We start from the raw sequence: 23,813 nt of genomic DNA on the forward strand, positions 1-23,813 counted from the left end.
ACAACCCGTCTTGGCTGGATGGAACTAGTAGCCCTGTACGAGCGGGGTGCTCGTACAGGGCAGACTGGGCTGTGCAGGGGCCTGATGGTAGCCGTGCGTAGAGCGGGAGTTGGGTAGCCTGGTCCTCGGAGGCGTACCGGCGACCAGATGCGCTGCGCAGGCATCCTCCTACCAGGCTGGATGCCCGCTCTAGCACGGCACCTGCAAGGGGCTGGAATAACGCGCACCGGACTGTGCGTGCGTATGGGTGAGATAGTGCGCTCCTCAGCGAAACATAGCGCTCTCCACCCCATACGCTCCTCCATATAACCACGGGTAGCTGGCTTCCGGCTTTTCTTACGCCTAGCCAAACTACCCGTGTGCCCCCCCCCAAAAAAATTATTGGGGGTGCCTCTCGTGCTTCTCCCTCAGCGCGTACTTGGCCTCGTACCTACGCCTCTCTGCCTTGGCTGCCTCAATTTCCCACTGCGGGTGGCGATAATCCTCAGCCTGGTGCCAAGGTCCGGCCCCGTCCAGAACTTCCTCCCAGGTCCATTTCTCCCGCCAGTCCAACTCGAATTCCCTCTGCTCCTTCTTCTGCTGCTTGGTCCTTGAGTGGTGGGTGATTCTGTCACAATTGTCGTTGGTAGAAATGGAGGACCAAAACGCAGCAGGTACGTGAATGCTCATCTTGATTTTTAATTATCTTCAAAAATGAACATACAAAATAACAAAAACGAAAAAACTAACAACTAACAAACAGTCTGGCAAAGCAAAGCTCAACACAGAACAATCACCCACAAATCACACACACAAACACACCCTAATATATGGGACTCTCAATCAAAGGCAGATAGACAACACCTGCCTTCAACTGAGAGTCCCAACCCCAATTAACCAAACATAGAAACACACACACCAGACTAACCATAGAATACAAACACATAGACCATCAACCAAAAACCCGGAAATACTAAATCAAACACCCTTTACACAAACACACCACCCCGAACCACATAAAACAAATACCCTCTGCCACGTCCTGACCAAACTACAAAAACAATTAACCTTATACTGGCCAGGACGTGACAGTTTGGAGGAAAAAGGGGGATGCTTGCAAGCCGAAGAACACCATCCCAACCGTGAAGCACGGGGGTGGCAGCATCATGTTGTGGGCTGTAGTAACAATAGATGATAGGAAACAAATGTGGTGTCTTAAAGCATCCCTTTGATTACATTAATCATTATTTTAAGTTTCATTTGTGCGAGGTGAACCTACTTGTGATACAGTATGTTATTTTTCTCAGACAGTTTGGTTAGGTTACCATCTCTGTGGTGGGCTCCTGTATCTAGGTCTGTTTATTAGCTGTCTGGGAGGAGGAGACAGAAGAACGGCATGTCAGCCAGACAGTCTGTATTGGTGACCTGCATGTCACTAAAGAGGGCTCTTCTATTATCTCCAATGTTCCCTGCGGTTCCCAGTTCCCTCTTCAGCTCAGTGAGACGCTGCAGGATCACCTGTCTCTCCCTGCCTCGCATCAAGCCCCTGAAGTACAGCACAGCCGACAGGTGCTTCTTACTGCAGACAGAGACCAAAAATTAAGTGAATCTTGATTTGTAGTTTACTAAAGTTCAATCAACAAATCACATGTCACAGAGAGATTCACAAAGACCCAGACCAGGACAATGTTCTGGGAAAGTACAGCACAACATACAAGTGTTCATGCCTCATCGGGGGAACACCCCCCACTGTCAGCCCTGCTTTGTAGTCAATTCAATGGGCTTTTTTCACATGGGAAACATTGCCAAAGTAAGTGAAATAGATAATAAACAAAAATGAAATAAACAGTAAACATTACACTCACAAATGTTTCAAAGCAATAAAGACATTTCAAATGTCATATTATAGACAGTGTTACAAAAGGGAAAATAAACATAAATATGGGTTGCATTTACAATGATGCTTGTTCTTCACTGGTTGCCCTTTTCTTGTGGCAACTTGTCACAAATCTTGCTGCTGTGATGGCACACTGGTATTTCACCCAATGGATATGGAAGTTGTTCAAAATTTGATTTGTTTTCAAAATCTTTGTGGGTCTGTGTAACCTGAGGGTAAGTATCTCTCACCAGGCTCAGGTGGGTCTGGCCCCTCCTATGTACATCCTGCATTTACTTCTATCAGGAATCAACAATTGCTTTCTGCTCCCTCGCAATCTGCTACTGTCAGCATGCTTCCCCTGTCTGATGAACACTGCTAACCACTGACCTACTTTGTCTTCCAGTGCTGTTCTTCTCTCTTCACAGCAACAGGGCCATAACAGAGTCAGAGTAGAATTCATATGATGTTTTTTTAACTAGTTTTTTGTCATTGTAATTTATACTGTGCATATTACACCGGTATACTCTGTTGATTACCAAAATCAACAGATACAAGATGTGACCACAGGAAGATGCATGGTATTACCTGATGTCTGGGTAGTCAGCAACGAAAAGTTTCAGGTGGTTCTTTATGTCCCTCTTGTTTGTTTCCCCAATGATGTTACTCAGGTGGTCTCCTACTGGGTGGAGCCAGTCATGGGCTGTCTTATAGAAGAGGAAAATATGTGTGTGTCTTGTAGTCTTGAATGGTTATAACAAGTAATTTGTTTATGACAGCACTGAGGGCCCATTCTGAATATACAAAGTAACATTCCTCAAAACACAAAGCCATAACGATGAAACAAATCAATGTACTGTAGTATTCTACATTTTAAACAATGTTGAATGAACATGAAAAGTGGAATGTGTGTGGATGTAAATTGATAAAACAATCTTAGAACGGTCAGATTGTGGTTCAGGGTTAAGAAGTGTTAGCTACCATTTCCTTAAACAGATCCTTGAGTTTATCCCACTGCGCCCTCATCTTGGTGGCAGCTTTGTCATGCTTCCTGTTCTTACAGGAGTAGTTGTTTTTCATCAGCTGGGAGACATACTCTTTCACCACGTAGTAGTGCAAGCGGCTCAAAAAGGTCTGATGCAGAGGAACACAGGGAACAGTGGGGCAAGAGAAAATAATTAAAAAGAGAAATTAAAGTCTGCTGTTTTCACGGTTTACATTCTCTCTTTCACATGACTGACATCATCCTAATCAACTAAGTGACATCCATCCTCCTCTCCCTTTTACTGCTTTTCCTGGCAGTTCACCCCCATTTCCACATCAACTCAAGAAGCTACTTTAATCCATTTTCCATTCTATGCATGGTCACCTTCCAGCAACAGACTCTTTAGGAAAGAGAATAGCAGGGAGGCTGCTGGCCCGGACACGGTCCCTCCAGCCATACTTAAGCACTGCGCTGACCAGCTCTCCCGTTTTCACGGACATCTTCAACCAGTCACTAGAGCAATGCACGGTTCCTGTCTGAATGACTACAGACCTGTACTCACCTTGGTCATCATGAAAACCTTTGAGCGTCTGGTACTGTTCCATCTCACAACCATCAATGAAGCTTTCCTTGACGCACTGCAGTTTGCCTACAGAGCTAACTGGTCTGTGGATGATGCTGTCAACATGGGCCTACACTACATCCTCAAACACCTGGAGAACCCAAAGACATATGCAAGGATACTGTTTGTAAACTTTAGCTCTGCGTTCAATACCATCATCCCAGAACTGCTACAAGACAAACTCTCCCAGCTGAATGTGTCCAGCTCCATCTGTCATTGGATCACTGAATTCCTGCCCAACAGGAAAAACTGGGAAAACACCTTTTGGAACTCTTTATCTCTCAACACCGGAACGCTGCAAGGCTGCATGCTCTCACCTCTTCTCACTCTACACCAATGACTGCACCTTCAACAACGCATCTGTCAAACTACTCAAGTTTGCAGATAACACCACTATGGTCGGTCTCATCACCGATGGCGATGAGTCCATGTACTGTGGAGAGGTCGATTGGCTAGTGGCCTGGTGCAGTCGTAATAACCTGGAACTCAACAAAGGCAAAACCGCGGGAAATGGTGGTTGACTTCAGAAACCGCCCTCCACCATCTCTCCCCCTTGTGATTGATGGCTCAGCTGTTAGCACTGCTGAATCATTCAAATTCCTGGGGACCATCAACTCCCACAAGCTCAAGTGGAAGGACATCACAACGGTCACCAAGAAGGAACACCAGCGGATGTACTACTTGTGGCAGCTGAAAAAACTGCTCATTATTTTATAGCTCTATGCTCACTCTACCTAGTTGTATTATATATTGTATGTAAACTTTGTTTAAACTCCGGTGTCTGTATTCTGTCTCTAAATGTTGTCTATCACTAGCAGCACCATATCACCAAATATAATTCTGAGTATTTTCTTAATTGAGTGTTATATCCTTAATTTAAAACAATATGAACAGCACTTCCTGATTCCTTACCTGTACATTTGGAGGTCTCATTTGTGAACAGCGATGGGTCAGCTTCTCTGTCCTGCTATACAGCTGTTGAAAGTCCTCATCTGTGGAGAGCCACTTCCTCGTCATCATTCTCCTGAGGTAGGGCTGGAAGAAACAGACACATATTAACCCACCCATTCCCTCACAATCTTTTTTGTTTGATCACCCATCCATAACATTGACAGCAGGAGCAATTGAGAGCTTAGCTTAAAAGCCTTTACAAAAACATGTGCAAGGATGAAATCAGTAGGCTACCAAACTAAGTAACTTCCAGGTCACCCGAGACAAGTAGCAAAGACAGATCTCAATCACCTCAACACACTCTGATCAACTCAGGCTATCAGGGCATTTGTAGAATGAGGATAAGGTCAATCAAACTTCCCTCCCTAACCTACCCTGACATCATTTTTAAACTGGTCCTCCAGGCCCTGGACCAGTCTATGGACCAGGCCATCCACCTCTCTGCTGAGATGGTCTACCTGTGTTGGGCAGCTCTCCCTGTAGCCCTCCATATGCTCCCTGGAGGAAGAGAAAGAGGGAAATGAAAGAGGTCAGGTCAGGTTGTCATTCATACACACCTATGTTCAATTCATCAGAACACTACGTTGGGGAAGGGGGGGTGAAGGGGGAATGGCATGAGGGTTTCAACAGGGGTCGTCAGAATTATGTTTTGTTTGTGTAACTATGTGATGTTTCTTGTGAAACTGGGGTTTTCGGATTATGTTTGGAAACATTTGTGACAGATGGATTTGGTAATTTGGGGAAGAAGGGCTATGTTGTCTTGATAGAGCTGCGTGATGAGATTATCCAAACAAACATTATGCCAATAGTAGGAAATACGGCTAAACAGTATAAAGTTATATCTGGCCATCTGAGTGTCCTGTCTCCTTGAACATGAATAACTAAATCTGCAGGAGAGAATTCTGACTTTTTTTGCCCATCTCTAATACTATGTTCCTCTTTTTTGACTGACATAGGCATGCTGTGGATTGTTTCAGTGGTATTACCAGCTCTTTGAGCATGGAGAGAGGTCTTCTACAGCTTAAACCCCTAGGCAGTTATTTTGCGCAGCTCCGTTTCCCTGAAACCACGTGGTGTTTCTCTCTTCAGACTGGCAGTGATATACTCCAGAAATGCCTGTTGGCTGGAAACAGCTTTGCTCTTCAATACACTTTCACTTATACAATAATATGATATAGTGTGCCACTGTGCCTGCATGGTAGTGTGTTTGAGTATGTTTGAGTTGGTTTGTAAGATACTGTACATATCTATCCATAATTCAACATGACTTGTGTATTTTTTTATGTTTATCTTGAACAGCATCTTGCAGGCAGGCTAAATTACCTTATTTGGGTTCCACAGAAAATGCACATTAAATAAATACTCTCTTATAGTTGTTTCATCGTCCCAGTTTTCCATCACACTTCTGTTGCATAAGTGGCAACTTCAAATCAGACATAGTGAAGTTAAACTTGTACCTAAATGCATGACACTATACCACTAAAATATGTTTGCAAACAAAAAATGTGCATCAAATCACTGAGATAGTTTAATTAATACTAATTGTTACTGACACTGTTCTTCTGATCCAAGACTTCTGTTCTTAGGTCAATCTTTTAGGCAGCAGTCAAATGTTTCATTTATTCACACCTTCCTTTGCTGAATGTACCCCAAAGTGTCTGGCAAGCTGAACTGACTGCCTAGCAACTGTTGTCCAGGACATTCTAGTCTACATTGTGGGTGGAGGAAAGGGAAAGGGGGATACCTAGTCAGTTGTCCAACTGAATGTATTCAACTGAAATGTGTCTTCCGCATTCGTGGGGAGTGTTGTTTACCGGATGTAGTGAAGAGGATTCAGACTTACTTAAGAGCTGTAAAGGTGTTGATGTAGGTTATCTGATAGTCAGCCCAAAGTGAAGGGTTTTCCACACTGTTACAGCAGTACGTTAATTTAGTCTCAAATCTATGGAGAGAGAAAGGAGAGATAAAACATATATAAGCCATGGGGTTATTAACACACAAAGGAGAAGGCCCGGTTTTGTTTTTCCAGTGAATAATGGTTAGGATAGAGATAGAAAAAGCAGACTCAAATCAAATAACATTTTATTGGTCACATACACATGATTATCAGATGTTATTGTGAGTGTAGCGAAATGCTGTTACAGGACTGTTGCAGAGCATACCGTTTGGGAAACTGCTGTAACTCTTCCAGGCAGGAACAGACTACTCTCATCTCCAGGTTCACGTCAATCCTCTTGGAGTTAACAGCATTGCTCTTAACTTTCTACAAAGAAAGCAACATCAGTTTCAACTCTTACAAAGTAATAGTAGCCTGTCACTACAATGAAAATGTATCTAAGTAGGCAATGTTGCCCTCTAATGGAGATATGACAGTATTGCAATATATGAAATCATGACAAAACAATACCGTCCAAATATCCATGTGTATGTCAGAGTTCAAGAAGTGTTCATCATCGGTCTCTGGTGCCTGTTTCTTTATCCAAATGTCCTCGTTTTCAAGCTCTAATATTCTATCCAGCGAAGCTCTCATGTCCTCCTGGAAAAGACATGGAAAGCAAAAGAATAATAAAGGCTAAAGGACTGACGAGCAAAATATAACAAAAATGTTTGTAAACTCTTCTAGTGTACCTTCTTTCAATCTGAATTCCTCCTAAACATCTTTCCATCTGTCTCTTAGAAGTGTTCGATCCCTTACCTTAGCCCGCATGCAGTATTTCCCCTTGAGCTGGTCCAGGAAGCCCTCCTCCAGTGAGAGGCCTATTTTCTCAGCCTCCATCTCTGGCCTCAATGAAGGACTGCTCATTATCTTCTCACTGTTCAACAGGGATGGTGTCTCTCAGATACAATAATACTCACCATTTTGAGTCATAGAAAACATTTTGTTTATATGCACTGTACTTCTTAGTCAAGACAATGACTTTTAGTCTTCCTCACCTCTCATAGCAATTGATGATCCAGTCCAGCAGGGCGTAGTAGTCCTTCAGATCTGTCACCTGCTGCTGAAGCGTGTTCAGGTGCTGGCTGACAGCACCATGGTAACAGCTCATGTAGGTGCTGAACACGTTGAAGCTGGGTGGGTAAGAGCCCTGCAGCTCTCCCTTCACCTTCTCCAAGTCTTCTACAATGGCCTTGCCCAGCAGGCCCAGGTGGATAGCCAGCCAGGAGGCATTCTGCTCGGGCCTGTCCAGATTAACTCTCTTCAACGTTGCCTCGACCCCCTTGCTCACAGCCTCCCTCCAGGCACCCCGCCAGTCCCCTAGCCCAACGACGCCCCCGGGCTCTGCCTCCCTCGTCTCCTCCTCCTGGATGACGCGGGCCACATGCATCAGGAGCTCCTTGTTGCAGGAGGGAAGGCTGTTGGAGTTGCACACTATCTCCTTCACCTTTTCCTGCATGGCTCTATAAAGGATGCTCAGGTCCTTCTCCTTCTTGGCCAGCTCCATGGGGGAGGCCTCCTCCATGCACTCCTCCCTCTCCCGCTGGAACTCCTGGCGTAGGGAGAGGAGGTTCAGGTGGGCCTCCTCCAGCACCTCAGTCTTAATCAGCTCGTTGATCTGCATCACTGGAGAGCAAGAGCAGACAGAGTGAAGGCCTTAGTGCATATAGAGACGACTTTGTTATCTGTCTGTGGAAGTTCAGGCTGTTTTACCTAATACACACATACTGCACACACAAGCGTAGTGATTTACATCACAGATAAGATCTCTTGTGATCTCTGTTGCTAAAACAAAGAAAGATGGATGAGACAAATCAAAGTGAGAGAGAAAGTGTGAGTGAGAAAGAGGGGGAGCGAGAGAGAGAGAGAGGGGCGGTGAGCCTCACCTGAGAGGGGTGTGAGGGGTATCTCTGGGAGTGTGTATGACTCTTTGATCTCTACACTCTCCTCCCTCTCCCGCTCTTCCTCCCGCTCTCTTTTCTCCTCCACTCTGATCTCAGTGACAGACTGGAGCGGCTCCTGTTTGAGGGTCTTGTCCTTCTTATTCCCCACAAGTCGCAAACTCCGTCGAATGGAAGCCCCCTTCTTCATAAGAGAGTTCCCAATGGTTGATGAGTCTATAGATGGCCAATACAGAGATCAGATTATGAAGACCTTAAAAAGACTCAGGATATCCCAACGGAGCTCTCTAGAATCTTGTCAGTGAAAAATACACTGCTCCAAAAAATAAAGGGAGCACTTAAACAACACAATGTAACTCCAAGTCAATCACACTTCTGTGAAATCAAACTGTCCACATAGGAAGCAACACTGATTGACAATAAATGTCACATGCTGTTGTGCAAATGGAATAGACAACAGGTAGAAATTATAGGCAATTAGCAAGACACCCCCAATAAAGGAGTGGTTCTGCAGGTGGTGACCACAGACCACTTCTCAGTTCCTATGCTTCCTGGCTGATGTTTTGGTCACTTTTGAATGCTGGCGGTGCTTTCACTCTAGTGGTAGCATGAGACGGAGTCTACAACCCACACAAGTGGCTCAGGTAGTGCAGCTCATCCAGGATGGCACATCAATGCGAGCTGTGGCAAGAAGGTTTGCTGTGTCTGTCAGCGGAGTGTCCAGAGCATGGAGGCGCTACCAGGAGACAGGCCAGTACATCAGGAGACGTGTAGGAGGCCGTAGGAGGGCAACAACCTAGCAGCAGGACCGCTACCTCCACCTTTGTGCAAGGAGGAGCAGGAGGAGCACTGCCAGAGCCCTGCAAAATGACCTCCAGCAGGCCACAAATGTGCATGTGTCTGCTCAAACGGTCAGAAACAGACTCCATGAGGGTGGTATGAGGGCCCGACGTCCACAGGTGGGGGTTGTGCTTACAGCCCAACACCGTGCAGGACGTTTGGCATTTGCCAGAGAACACCAAGATTGGCAAATTCGCCACTGGCGCCCTGTGCTCTTCACAGATGAAAGCAGGTTCACACTGAGCACATGTGACAGACGTGACAGAGTTTGGAGACGCCGTGGAGAACGTTCTGCTGCCTGCAACATCCTCCAGCATGACCGGTTTGGCGGTGGGTTAGTCATGGTGTGGGGTGGCATTTCTTTGGGGGGCCGCACAGCCCTCCATGTGCTCGCCAGAGGTAGCCTGACTGCCATTAGGTACCGAGATGAGATCCTCAGACCCCTTGTGAGACGATATGCTGGTGCGGTTGGCCCTGGGTTCCTCCTAATGCAAGACAATGCTAGACCTCATGTGGCTGGAGTGTGTCAGCAGTTCCTGCAAGAGGAAGGTATTGATGCTATGGACTGGCCCACCCGTTCCCCAGACCTGAATCCAATTGAGCACATCATGTCTCGCTCCATCCACCAACGCCACGTTGCACCACAGACTGTCCAGGAGTTGGCGGATGCTTTAGTCCAGGTCTGGGAGGAGATCCCTCAGGAGACCATCTGCCACCTCATCGGGAGCATGCCCAGGCGTTGTAGGGAGGTCATACAGGCACGTGGAGGCCACACACACACACTACTGAGCCTCATTTTGACTTGTTTTAAGGACATTACATCAAAGTTGGATCAGCCTGTAGTGTGGTTTTCCACTTTAATTTTGAGTGTGACTCCAAATCCAGACCTCCATGGGTTGACAAATTGGATTTCCATTGATTATTTGTGTGTGATTTTGTTGTCAGCACATTCAACTATGTAAAGAAAAAAGTATTTAATAAGATTATTTCATTCATTCAGATCTAGGATGTGTTATTTTAGTGTTCCCTTTATTTTTTTGAGCAGTGTATATATTTGTGCTCATCTTTGAACAGTATTTATGCCTACTGCAAACAGCCTCTAAAAACATCCATTGACAAGAACAAGTTATGGTTGGTTGGGTTAACAGCAGTGTACCTGAGTGTGTTCTGAAGTGTTTTTTCTGGGATGGTGGTGAATCTTCTGCAATCTCTCCTCCCTCCTTTCTTTGGAAGAACCCAACCGGACTCTTCAGGGGAGAGCCCACAGGAGACCCAGCACTCAAACCTGAGTGAGAGAGAGAGAGTTGCTGCCCAGCTAGCACCTAATGCCAGGATAACCATATGTTTCTTAGGACAACCACGCTCTCACCAAGCTCTATGGTTATTTTACATATAACCTTCCCACAATGTTCTGGGAAGGGTGCAGGATAGCCAGGAAAAACATAACGTTCTGAGAACCATATGTTTCTTAGGTGGGAATTTCAGCATAACGTTTCCTACAGGTTCCTACATGGTTCTATTTAAAATCATGTTCTCAGAACATTAACAAAACTTTCCATAAAACTGCAAGAAAACATTAGTAACGTTCAAAGAACGTTCCAAGAATGCTATTTAAAAACATATACATTCCACTCTCAGCTTCAACAAAACTCTCTCTATCCTCTATCTTGTTAAGTGTGTTTAAGTGTTCCGCTAATTGGCCACACCTGATCTTAATGAGTGCTTGTTTCCTTTGAAATGGGGTCTGTTTGAATAGAGTAAAATGAACAGCTTCGTATGAGTTTTAAAAAATGACACACTATCTCCATCCTGGTGTCGCAGAGGACTAATTCCTTGGATAGAAAACAGAAGATCATAGGTTAGAATCTCACTGACGCCATGCCACAATAAATAAGAAATGTTTTTGCATGATTAATGCCTAAGCAAATGAATTTCTGTGTGTCCCATCTGTGCTTGGAGTTCAAAACAGTTAACCCAATCTAAGCTAGCAGTACTATTAACAGTCTTACTGAAACATGTTCTCAGAACAACATTTAAAGGGTGCACTATGCAGATTTCACTGCCATTTCCTGGTAAAATTATAATAGTTTGCCTACTTTCAGTTAATGTGACAAAACAAGCAAGTATAGTGTAGAGAATCATTATACCATCTAAATCCCTAGAAAATCTTGCATTTAAATTTTCAGCTGGTGTACAAAACCAAAAGGAAAAGACAAAAACAAAATTTAAGAAAGGGAAGCATAGAAATAGTGCACATAGAACAGATCTACCGCTTTTTAGACTTGCTTTCAATGAGAATGACATATCTATAACTCACGTTTCTATGTGAATTTGGTTGTGTCGCCCAAAAAGTTACATATTGTCATTTTAATTACCTTCAAATAACCTATAATTTATGTTCTCGGAACGTTAATAAAAACCTCCCAGGAAAACTTTCAGGGAACCATTGTAAAATGTTATAATAACCTTCCAGCAGCCTAAAAATGTACATTCCAAGAACAGTCAATTTTCACTACCGTTCTCAGAAAGTAAAAAAAAAAGTTCAGTTTTACCGGTTAGGAAAGTTCTGGCTTTTTTTGAAGAATCAATGGGAAGCTGAAAAAACATACATTCCCACAACTTCCAAGGAACCAAATGTTCTAGCTGGGTGATCTCTTTGACTTTGATATTGAAAGAGAGAGAGACAGACAGACAGAGCCTTACCTGAGGGGGGTATGAGGGGTATCTCTGGGAGTATGTATGACTCGTTGACCTCTTCTTTCTTCTTCTCTCGCTCTCGCTCCCTCTCTCTCTTCTCCTCCACTGTGATCTCAGTGACAGACTGGAGCGGCTCCTGTTTGAGGGTCTTGTCCTTCTTATTCCTCACAAATCGCAAACTCCGTCGAATGGAAGCCCCCTTCTTCAGAAGAGAGTCCCCAATGGTTGATGAGTCTATAGATGGCCAATACAGAAAACAGATTACGACAGTGGTTCCAAACTTAATCTCATCAAACAAATTAATAACATTTATCTTCAAATAGATATACGAATACAACCTTTTAATGTCAACTAAGGACCTCTTACACTATTGGAACGCACTTTCATGTCATTATTATGTCTTGGAACAGCCTGCGGGACCTAAAATGTTGTAAATATGAACACACAGCGTTAACTAGGGGAATATCATTTTCCCAAATGGGGTCCTCTGCATTTTCTAGTGTCAATTTGGGGTCATGTGCAGTAAAAGTTTAGGAACGCCTGTATTACAGAAGGGTATCCCAACAAAGCTCTCTAGAATTCTCTCAGTGAAAGAGATGTATTTGTGTTCGTCTTTGAACAGCATCTACACCTACTGCAAACAGCCTTTAAAAACAACCATTGACAAGAACAAGTTCTGGTTGGTTGGGTTAACAGCAGTGTCCCTGAGTGTGTTCTGGAGTGTTTTTTCTGGGATGGTGGTGAATCTTCTGCACTCTCTTCTCCCTCCTTCCTTTGGAAAAACTCACCTGGACTCTTCAGGGGAGAGGCCACAGGAGACCCAGCACTCAAACCTGAGCGAGAGAGAGAGTTGCTGATCTCTTTGACAATGAATACCGGTAGAAATGTAACTACCTTTTCAGTGTAATAGTGGGTGTGCTGACTGTTTGTGTGTGTGTGCACAACTGGTTAAGCAGCTTCTGTCAGATTTGTTATTGTACAAAGGTTAGTTATGTTAGTGTATATCCTGCTTGGTTGGGAGATGTTTTCTTATTAAGATAGGAATGTACATTTTTGAGTAATGAGGAAAACCTCCTGCTCAGTCTGGCCTATGTCAGGCTGAAAACAAATAAATACAAGTCCCCAATACAGTGCATAGGAGAGTCCTTCCTGTAATTTATACTGTCATTCTGTGTCTCCTGAGACTTCCTCTTCCCATGACCTTGGGAAGCCCTTTCTTGACTAAAGAGGATATTTCATAACTCACTTAATTTGACAGAGGGACAAACCCGAGTAAAACTTACTTGGCGAGTGAGTGGGCGGCAGCTGATGGGTCAGAGATGTCACTTCAGGGTCAATACTGTCCCCCCCCTGGTCTGAATAGGGTCTGTCCTTTGACCCGTTGCTGTTTGAGGCCAGAGGACTCCTCTCTCCAACCTGCTTCATCATCCCCAGTTTCTTCTCCTTCACCGGGCTGTCTGGTTGGGTCTTCCCGTTCCTTTCCATGGTGGATATGAGGGAGGATCTGTCCTCTAGACCCTGAGCTTCATTCACCTCCTCCATGTCCCCAGGTTCCCCAATCTCTGCCATCTGATCACCGCTTGCCATCGAATGTCCCTGGTTACTAAAATAAAATGGTAGGGGAAAGATGAAAAATGTCTCTAAAAAATACATCTGTGTCAGGTAAGGCAGTGTCTGTGGAATGTGTTGTTAAAAGTGCCTGTAGCTTTTGGTGCCTGTCTCAGCAGTCAGCAGGAACAGCTTCTGTTTACAGACAACATGCTATTTTCTCTTGAAGGTAAGAGGGACAGGGACAGTATAACGTGTACACTGGGAGTCGGGAAGCATGTACAGGGAGATAATAATTTAATAAATAAATGAACATGGAACAAAACAAGAAACCTGAGCAGCGTACAGACATGGAACACAAACAGTCACAGGAACAGAAACAATAACACCTTGGGAAAGAACCAAAGGGAGTGACATAAATAGGGAAGATAATCAGGCAGGTGAGTGAGTCCAGGTGAGTCTGATGAGGCGCTGATGCGCGTAATGATGGTGACAGGTGTGCGTAATAATGAGCAGCCTAACGACAGATGCCTCACAAGTCCTCAACTGGCAGCTTCATTAAATAGTATCCGCAAAACACCAGTCTCAACGTCAACAGTGAAGAGGTGACTCCGGGATGCTGGCCTTGTGAGGCGCCTGTTTCTCAAACTAGACACTCTAATGTACTTGTCCTCTTGCTCAGTTGTGCACCGGGGCCTCCCACTCTTTCCATCAGCCATTTCCAGCTACAATAGTAATTTACAACATTAACAATGTCTACACTGTATTTCTGATCAATTTGATGTTATTTTAAAGGGACAAAAAAATTGCTTTTCTTTCAAAAACAAGAACATTTCTAAGTGACCCCAAACTTTTGAACGGTAGTGTATATAGGGAAGGTAATCAGGCAGGTGATTGAGTCCAGGTGAGTCTGACGAGGCGCTGATGCGTGTAATGATGGTGACAGGTGTGCATAATAATGAGCAGCCTGATGACCACAAGCGCCGGAGAGGGAGTATACGTGACAGACAGGATGTGCCATCATGGTAATCAACCCATCGTCCCAAGATGGCGTAGCAGTTCAGACATCCTTTGTCTTCCTCTTGTCGTGTATATATATATATATTTACATATTTTCTTCGCATATCTTTTTACATATTTTTTTTTCTAAAAACTCAACCTCAAAACACTCTTCTGCAACCCGCCTCACCAATTTAAAAAATAAAAGTATTATTTACCTCAAATCTGAAATCCACAACAGAAGCTAGCCAAAGGTTATCCTGGCTAACGTTGGAGTTTAGCTAGCCACGGTTAGCGGTCCTCAGCTATCCATTAGCTCGAAAAGCTATCACCAATTTTTGTACAGCGCGACTTTGTACACCGCAGGCTCTGGACGTTTACACCTGGATCTTGCAGCTAGCTAGCTGCTACCTGAGTGACTATTGGCAACATTGGTCCCGGAGTTAACATAATTATTCCGGAGCTAGCCAGCTGAAGAGTTTCATCAGCCACTCCTGGGCTATTCCGGAGCTAGCCAGCTGAAGAGTTCCATCAGCCTCTCCTGGGCTACAATCACCTATCCGGACCCGTTTTACGGCCGATGCGGAGCCCCATCGGGCCTTCACGACTGGACCACCGGCGTTGCCTGCCCGAGGGAGTTATCCAACTGGCCCCTCCGTCGCGACGTAACCTGAATGCCCATCTGCGGCCCGCTAATCGTTTGCTCTCTTATCGGCTGCTATCTGAATAGGTCTATTGGACAATTTTCTTGGGCCACTATAACTAACTATTTTGCCAATTGGACTGGTCCCCCCTACCACATGGAACCCCACTAATCTACAGACGGAATTGCACGAGGTGGCTAAAAACAGACCTCCTCCATCTTCTACCAGCTTGCTACCTATGGCTCGGCTAGCTATCACTGGACCCTTTGATCACTCGGCTAAGCATGTCTCTCCTTAATGTCAATATGCCTTGTCCATTGCTGTTCTGGCTAGTGTTTATTGGCTTATTTCACTGTAGAGCCTCTAGCCCTGCTCATTATACCTTATCCAGCCTCTCAGTTCCTCCACCCACACATGCTATGACATCTTCTGGTTTCAATGATGTTTCTAGAGACAATATCTCTCTCATCATCACTAAATGCCTAGGTTTACCTCCACTGTACTCACATCCTACCATACCTCTGTCTGTACATTATACCATGAAGCTATTTTATCGCCCCCAGAAACCTGCTCCTTTTTCTCTCTATTCTGGACGTCACAGACGACCAATTCTTATAGCTTTTAGCCATACCCTTATCCTCATACTTCTCTGCTCCTCTGGTGATGTATCCCTAACTACAACGTTTTCAGACAAGATAGAACGGCCAAAGGGGGCGGTGTTGCAATCTACTGCAGAGATAGCCTGCAGAGTTCTGTCCTACTATCCAGGTCTGTACCCAAACAATTTGAACTTCTACTTTTAAAAATCCATCTCTCTAAAAACAAGTCTCTCACCGTTGCCGCCTGCTATAGACCACCCTCGGCCCCCAGCTGTGCTCTGGACACCATATTTGAACTGATTGCCCCCCATCTATCTTCAGAGCTCGTGCTACCAGGTGACCTAAACTGGGACATGCTTAACACCCCAGCCATCCTACAATCCAAGCTTGACGCCCTCAATCTCACACAAATTATTAATGAACCCACCAGGTACCACCCCAAAGCCGTAAACACTGGCACCCTCATAGATATCATCCTAACCAATTTGCCCTCTAAATACACCTCTGCTGTTTTCAACCAAGATCTCAGCGATCACTGCCTCATTGCCTGCATCCGTAATGGGTCCGCAGTCAAACGACCTCCACTCATCACTGTCAAACACTCCCTGAAACATTTCAGCGAGCAAGCCTTTCTAATCGACCTGGCCCTGGTATCCTGGAAGGATATTGACCTCATCCCGTCAGTAGAGGATGCCTGGTTATTTTTTTTAAATGCCTTCCTCACCATCTTAAATAAGCATGCCCCATTCAAGAAATTTAGAACCAGGAACAGATATAGCCCTTGGTTCTCCCCAGACCTGACTGCCCTTAACCAACACAAAAACATCCTATGGCGTTCTGCATTAGCATCAAACAGCCCCCGTGATATGCAACTTTTCAGGGAAGTTAGAAACCAATATACACAGGCAGTTAGAAAAGCTAAGGCTAGCTTTTTCAAGCAGAAATTTGCTTCCTGCAACACAAATTCAAAAAAGTTCTGGGACATTGTAAAGTCCATGGAGAATAAGGACACCTCCTCCCAACTGCCCACTGCACTGAGGATAGGAAACTCTGTCACCACCGATAAACCCACTATAATTGAGAATTTCAATAAGTATTTTTCTACGGCTGGCCATGCTTTCCACCTGGCTACCCCTACTGCAGTCAACAGCACTGCACCCCCCACAGCTACTTGCCCAAGCCTTCCCCATTTCTCCTTCTCCCAAATCCATTCAGCTGATGTTCTGAAAGAGCTGCAAAATCTGGACCCCTACAAATCAGCCGGGCTAGACAATCTGGACCCTTTCTTTCTAAAATTATCTACCGAAATTATTGCAACCCCTATTACTAGCCTGTTCAACCTCTTTTTCGTGTCGTCTGAGATTCCCATAGATTGGAAAGCAGCTGCTGTTATCCCCCTGTTCAAAGGAGGGGACACTTGACCCAAATTGCTATAGACCTATATCCATCCTACCCTGCCTTTCTAAGGTCTTCGAAAGCCAAGTCAACAAACAGATCACCGACCATTTCGAATCCCACTGCACCTTCTCCGCTATGCAATCTGGTTTCAGAGCTGGTCATGGGTGCACCTCAGCCACGCTCAAGGTCCTAAACGATATCGTAACCGCCATCGATAAAAAACAATACTGTGCTGCCGTTTTCATTGACCTGGCCAAAGCTTTCGACTCTGTCAATCACCACATCCTCATCGGCAGACTCATTAGCCTTGGTTTCTCTAATAATTGCATCGCCTGGTTCACCAACTACTTCTCTGATAGAGTTCAGTGTGTCAAATCGGAGGGCCTGTTGTCCGGACCTCTGGCAGTCTCTATGGGGGTGCCACAGGGTTCAATTCTTGGGCCAACTCTTTTCTCTGTATACATCAATGATGTTGCTCTTGCTGCTGGTGAGTCTCTGATCCACCTCTACGCAAACGACACCATTCTGTATACTTCTGGCCCTTCTTTGGACACTGTGTTAACAACCCTCCAGACGAGCTTCAATGCCATACAACTCTCCTTCCGTGGCCTTCAACTGCTCCTAAATACAAGTAAAACTAAATGCATGCTCTTCAACCGATCGCTGCCTGCACCTGCCCGCCTGTCCTGCATCACTACTCTGGACGGTTCTGACTTAGAATATGTGGACAACTAAAAATACCTAGGTGTCTGGTTAGACTGTAAACTCTCCTTCCAAACTCACATCAAACATCTCCAATCCAAAGTTAAATCAAGAATTAGCTTCCTATTTCGCAACAAAGCATCCTTCACTCATGCTGCCAAACATACCCTCGTAAAACTGACCATCCTACCAATCCTCGACTTTGGCGATGTCATTTACAAAATAGCCTCCAATACCCTACTCAACAAACTGGATGCAGTCTATCACAGTGCCATCCGTTTTGTCACCAAAGCCCCATATACTACCCACCACTGCGACCTGTACGCTCTCGTTGGCTGGCCTTCGCTTCATAATCATCGCCAAACCCACTGGCTCCAGGTCATCTACAAGACCCTGCTAGGTAAAGTCCCCCCTTATCTCCGCTCACTGGTCACCATAGCAGCACCCACCTGTAGCACGCGCTCCAGCAAGTATATCTCTCTGGTCACCCCCAAAGCCAATTCCTCCTTTGGCCGTCTCTCTTTCCAGTTCTCTGCTGCCAATGACTGGAACAAACTACAAAAATCTCTGAAACTGGAAACACTTATCTCCCTCACTAGCTTTAAGCACCAGCTGTCAGATCAGCTCACAGTTCACTGCACCTGTACATAGCCCATCTATAATTTAGCCCAAACAACTACCCCTTCCCCTACTGTATTTATTTATTTTATTTTGCTCCTTTGCACCCCATTAACTCGTTTTCTACTTTGCACTTTCTTCTACTACAAATCTACCATACCAGTGTTTTACTTGCTATATTGTATTTACTTTGCCACCATGGACTTTTTTTTGCCTTTACCTCCCTTATCTCACCTCATTTGCTCACATTGTACATAGACTTATTTTTCTACTGTATTATTGACTGTATATTTGTTTTACTCCATGTGTAACTCTGTGTTGTTGTATGTTGTCGTCCTGCTTTGCCATATCTTGGCCAGGTCACAATTGTAAATGAGAACTTGTTCTCAACTTGCCTACCTGGTTAAATAAAGGTGAAAAAATAAAAAATAAAACCCAACCTGGCAAAGTACCTCAAGTTGAAAATAAGGGTAGTGTTCCTATATTGCGTAAGAATCATATATGGATACATTAATTTGTGTACAACCTGTAATTACTATGTAGGGAGTATTATATTCTAATATGCCGCTAGGCAAGGGACAAACAATTCACAAGTCACTGCTAAGAATGTACTTTTATAAAAGTCTGTCTTCAGTAGGGATTTAAAAAGGGGCACTGAATCTGCAAACCTAATCTCCTCTAACAGACCATTCCAAAGTCTAGGAGCTCTAATGGCAGTTTTCGACTTTGGAATGGTCAACAGTGCTTTGCTAGAGGATCTCAGGCTGCATCCCCACTCGTAAGGAGATAAAATATCTGAGATATAGGATAGGGCTAAACCGAGCCTTAAACGTGATTAACACAATTGAAAAATCGATTCTAAAAGTGATTGGTAGCCAGTGTAGAGAAGCTAAAATAGGTGTGACATGGTACATTTTCTGGTGCCTGTTAAAAGCCAAGCTGCAGCATTTTGAACTATATGTAGATGGAGTGATTTCTGACTAATACATTTATATAAATAGTTAACGTAATCTAGGAGTGAGGAAATAAAATCATGATTAACTTTGTCCTGATCAGTGACTGAAATAAAATACTTGACTTTGGCTATATTTCTAAGACGATAAATGCAGGACTGGACAATCTTCTTTACATGCAACTCGAAATTTAGATTAGGGTCAAAGAAGACACCAAGGTTTCTGGCCGTAGGCTTTACATTGGTGGACAAAGGACCAAGGTTATTCTCAGTCTGGGTTCTAGCAAGGTGAGGGCCAAATAAAACAACCTGATTTCTTGTCATTTAGCTGGAAGAAGTTGTCAGACATCCAACATATGATATCAACAAGACACTTGTGAAGGGTAGCTACGCTAGCTTGATCACTGGATCTGATTGGTAAATAAAGCTGTGTGTCATCCGCGTAGCAGTGAAACTGAATTTTGTGATCGCGAATGATGTCACCAAGGGGACACATGTGCAGGGAAAAAATGATGGGGCCTAGAATTGACCCCTGAGGGACACCATAGTGAATAGTTGCTGGGGACGATACTGAACCACCCATGCTCACATAAATATGACCTGAACCAATCGAGGGCAATACCGTAGATTCCCACCCACCTCTCCAGCCGGTAGACAAGAATGTTATGATCGATAGTATCAAAGGCGGCACTGAGATCCAAAAGAACTAGGATAGAGCATTCACTGGCATCGGCAGCCAACAGAAAGTTATTACTGATGGATTCTGGATTCTAACTCCTAAACTTGGGATAGGGTTAATTATCAGGTACCCTATTGAAATATTGAGTGCTTAGGTTAGAAGGTCTACACCAGAAGTGAATGGTTATCTGTAGGAGGAAGATCTATGGTAGGTGCAATTAAGCTTGGAATGTACTGAGTGTAGGGAAAACGATCATATGTGGCAGGCATTGATAAGGGGAGAGAGTCATGGATTAGTGATGAAGGGGGTCGAGGTCAGGTTAGGTCACGTTAAGGGAGAAGGAAAAGTTTATTACCCGTATCACTTAGTTTCCTGCCTAGCAATAAAAATGCAATGTTTAGCGAGAAGGAGGAGAATCCACCCAAACTGGGGTACATATCACCACTATTGTAAACATGTTTTTGTCGATTCAGCTGTTCAATCCTTTGGGAAGAATAAACTTGGTTTAAGCTTTGTGTCCGTCGAGTTCTTACTCTAATAATTAGAACCTAACATTACTGACTTTCAATAAAGCAGTTTCCGTATTCTGACTGAAGTTTCCGTAACCTGACTGAAGTTGTTCATACTCAAATAAGCCACCAATTGCTCGAAAACAACTTTCACTCTTGCATCTTTAACTGCAACATTGTAGTTTCTCATCAGATCCTTCATTATCTCATAGAATACTTGAAGTTTGCAGGCCTTCCATTTATGTTCAGCTTTTCGAAGTTCACTTTTTAAGGTACGGGTGTGGTCATTTAACCAAGGTACCCCCTAATTGATTTGCGGTGTTGGGGAAGCTACTCTGAAAATATAGTTTACCAAGCTACCAATTACTTCACACTGGAAGAAGTTAAGCTACACTAAAGCTTTCTTATTTTATTTAACCTTTATTTAACTAGGAAAGTCAGTTAAGAACAAATTCTTCCCAGCTAGCAATGAAGAATTGGCCCAGAAGCAGCCCTCTTCTGGGGGGCCGGAACTGATTGAATCGGCCCGGAATCTAAATGAATGACTGCCCAGAATCGGCCCAAGTACATTGACATTCTGGTAGACATTTCTGTCTACCAGAATTCAGCTGACTTTTCCGGCATCTTACCAGAATCCCCCCAGAAGCGGCCCAATGCAAATTTAAATAAATGTATACAAAATTACCCAATTTAGTCATTTTAAATATTACTATTATACACATACAAATTATACCCATCTAAAAGTTTTTTTTTACCCCTTTTTGTCATATCCAATTGGTAGTTACAGTCTTGTCCTATCGCTGCAACTTCCGTACGGCCTCGGGAGAGGCGAAGGTCGAGAGCCGTGCGTCCTCCAAAACACAACCCCGCCAAGCCGCAGTGCTTCTTGACACAATGCAAGCTTAACCCAGAAGCCGCACCAATGTGTCGAAGGAAATACCGTAAACCTGGTGACCATGTCAGCGTGCATGCGCCCGGCCCACCACAGGAGTCGCTATAGTGCAAAGGGACAAGGACATCCCGGCCAACCAAACCCTCCCCTAAACCAGACGACTCTGGGCCAATTGTGTGACGCCTCATTGGTCTCCCGGTCGCGGCCGGCTACGACACAGACGGGTATCGGACCCGCATCTGTAGCAACACAGCTTGCACTGCGATACAGTGTCTTAGACCGCTGCGCCACTCGGGAGGCCCCATCCACAAGTTTTTAATGCTGATCAATTGCCTTGCACAAAGTATCAAAATACTAAAATACTCATTAAACAGGAAAGACTCTTAAAAAATTTAATTTAAATGTTCATTTAAAAAATGTATCACAGAAACAATGAGAAAATATGGGAAAAAAATAAATAAATAATGAAATGTTGATTATATAAAGCAGCCCGTGTAATCATCTGCCATGAAAACATAACATGGTAGCAACACAACATGACAACAACATGGTAGCAACACAACATGGCAGCAGCACAAAACATGGTACAAACATTATTTGGCACAGACAACAGCACAAAGGGCAAGAATGTAGAGACAACAATACATCACGCGAAACAGCCACAACTGTCAGTAAGAGTGTCAGTAAGAGTGTCCAAAGCTACCCTTAAGAAAAATATAGCTTACTTAAGTTAAGTTACTTAGAAAAAGTAGTTCACTACATCCAAACTACTTCATGAAAAATTACCATATCTAAATATGAAATGTCATAGACTACGAATTGCAAAAACAGTTCACTCTGGAGTCAGATGTTAACAGAATGTGTAATTAAGCCTATTAAAAACAAAAGTGAGAATTAGGCACACACAAAAGTGTTTCAAGTGAGAATTAGGCAGGTTTGATGACGAAAAAGAAAGGACATTCTTGCCTATTTCACCTATATTTTATTATTATTTTTGCAAATAAAAGTAGTGTAGTTCCAGTAGTTAGCTGTATCACTACATGGCAAAAATGTACAAAACACAAGCAAGATACTACTGAAACACTACCAAGATTTGAATTTAGTACACCAAGCTACTGCAAATGTAATTACATTACTAGTTTAAATGTACAGTAGTTCACTACTCCCCAACAATGTTGATGAATAAACATCCTCCTCACTTAAGTTTCCATGAGAGAGACAGCTTATTTGTTGATAGCTGCAGTGACATGTTAAAACTTGCCTGTAAAAATGGAAAGAGCCGTTTGGTATCTATCGAAGTATGTCTCTGTATAGCGTTATAGTACATTCATCACCATTTTCGAGGCAAAACTTAGCATGCAGAGGCTAAAGAAGGAAATTGTATGACAAATGCCCCAATTTGCATGAAACCTAGTCTGTAAAAACAATCTGCCTCAGCAGTATCCCCTGCTCTTATTTTCTATAGGGGAAAGCATTACAGACATACAGATACATTTTTCTCATAAGCATACACCCTTTCAAATTTCAAAAGAATATAGCCTGACTCACCTGAGCAACACCTTTTACAGTCTGGAGTGGTGACTAGGTCTACCAATCTGGGGATTTCACTGCTTTCACTTTCATGTTCACCTCACCAGTAGTGACAGGTAGCTATAGAAGTCTTGTGTAACCAACAATATCACAGCAAAAATGTGGGCTCGAGACAACCTGCGCATTACAGAAGCAAAGATCAAATATTGTTAGAAAGTTAATCATTACATTACCATTAATATTTGTTGTAGCTAGGCCTAAGTCCGTGGCAAACAATTACACACGATATAGAACGACGAGGCTTTTAAACCAGACTGCACTTTCATACAGGCATAGTTTTGAGATATCCCAAAGTGGAGTTCTACAGTAGACTAGATACGCTACAGGTCTATCTGTAAATAGCAAACAACTGCTCAGAAAAACAACTTTTGGATTATCTTTGAATTGTTGGTTATTGTGTGCTTGTTTGGCATTTACTGCACCTGATTGCATCTGCTAACTTATTTTGACAGGGAAGTCATACTGAGACTATGGTCTCTTTTACAGATGAGCCCTGCATAAATACATCAAGCACTTACAATATACAATACACAAAATTACAAAATGCATGAAGACAAACACACACATAAAAAAAATGTTAAAAAAGGGTTGTTTGTCTGTCCCCATAGGATAACCCTTGCTGGTTCCAGGTAGAACCCTTAATTGTTCCAGGTACAACCCTTTTTGGTTTCAGGTAGAACCCTTTTGGGTTTCATGTAGAAGCCTCTGTGGAAAGCGTTCTACATGGAACACAAAATAGTTCTACCTAGAACAAAAAAGGGTTCTCCTATGGGGACAGCTGAAAAACCCTTAAAGGTCCGAGATAGCACCTATTTTTCTCAGCGTGTAGCCTTAGTATTTTCTCTGATAGGGTGGTGTATAACCTATTCTATGGTTTGGAAGACAACAGTCTCCAT

General features: G+C 43.7%; 1 protein-coding gene across 4 annotated transcripts; it reads right to left on the reverse strand.

Moving 5' to 3' along the window:
* Positions 1-891: 891 nt before the first annotated feature.
* On the reverse strand, positions 892-23,034 carry LOC106599536 (exocyst complex component 3-like protein 4). Of its 4 annotated transcripts, none has more exons than XM_045716839.1 (16): positions 22,876-23,034; positions 13,071-13,390; positions 12,576-12,620; positions 11,794-12,021; positions 10,247-10,375; positions 8,236-8,466; positions 7,348-7,975; positions 7,109-7,226; positions 6,821-6,949; positions 6,576-6,676; positions 6,257-6,355; positions 4,872-4,911; positions 4,375-4,497; positions 2,837-2,989; positions 2,444-2,562; positions 892-1,558 (listed from the first exon to the last, which is right to left on the reverse strand). In XM_045716839.1, the coding sequence occupies exons 2-16, from the start codon at positions 13,372-13,374 to the stop codon at positions 1,342-1,344; spliced, it is 2,664 nt and encodes an 887-aa protein (XP_045572795.1). In that variant the 5' UTR covers positions 13,375-13,390; positions 22,876-23,034; the 3' UTR covers positions 892-1,341. The 4 variants fall into 4 exon arrangements, with proteins under 4 accessions (XP_045572795.1, XP_014046316.1, XP_014046300.1 ...); XM_014190825.2 differs by having other exon boundaries at positions 894-1,558; positions 4,788-4,911; XM_014190841.2 differs by lacking the exon at positions 12,576-12,620 and having other exon boundaries at positions 4,788-4,911.
* Between the last annotated feature and the right edge of the window lie 779 nt (positions 23,035-23,813).

This window comes from Salmo salar, chromosome ssa01, assembly GCF_905237065.1.
Source record: "Salmo salar chromosome ssa01, Ssal_v3.1, whole genome shotgun sequence".
In the NCBI taxonomy this organism is placed as follows: domain Eukaryota; kingdom Metazoa; phylum Chordata; class Actinopteri; order Salmoniformes; family Salmonidae; genus Salmo; species Salmo salar.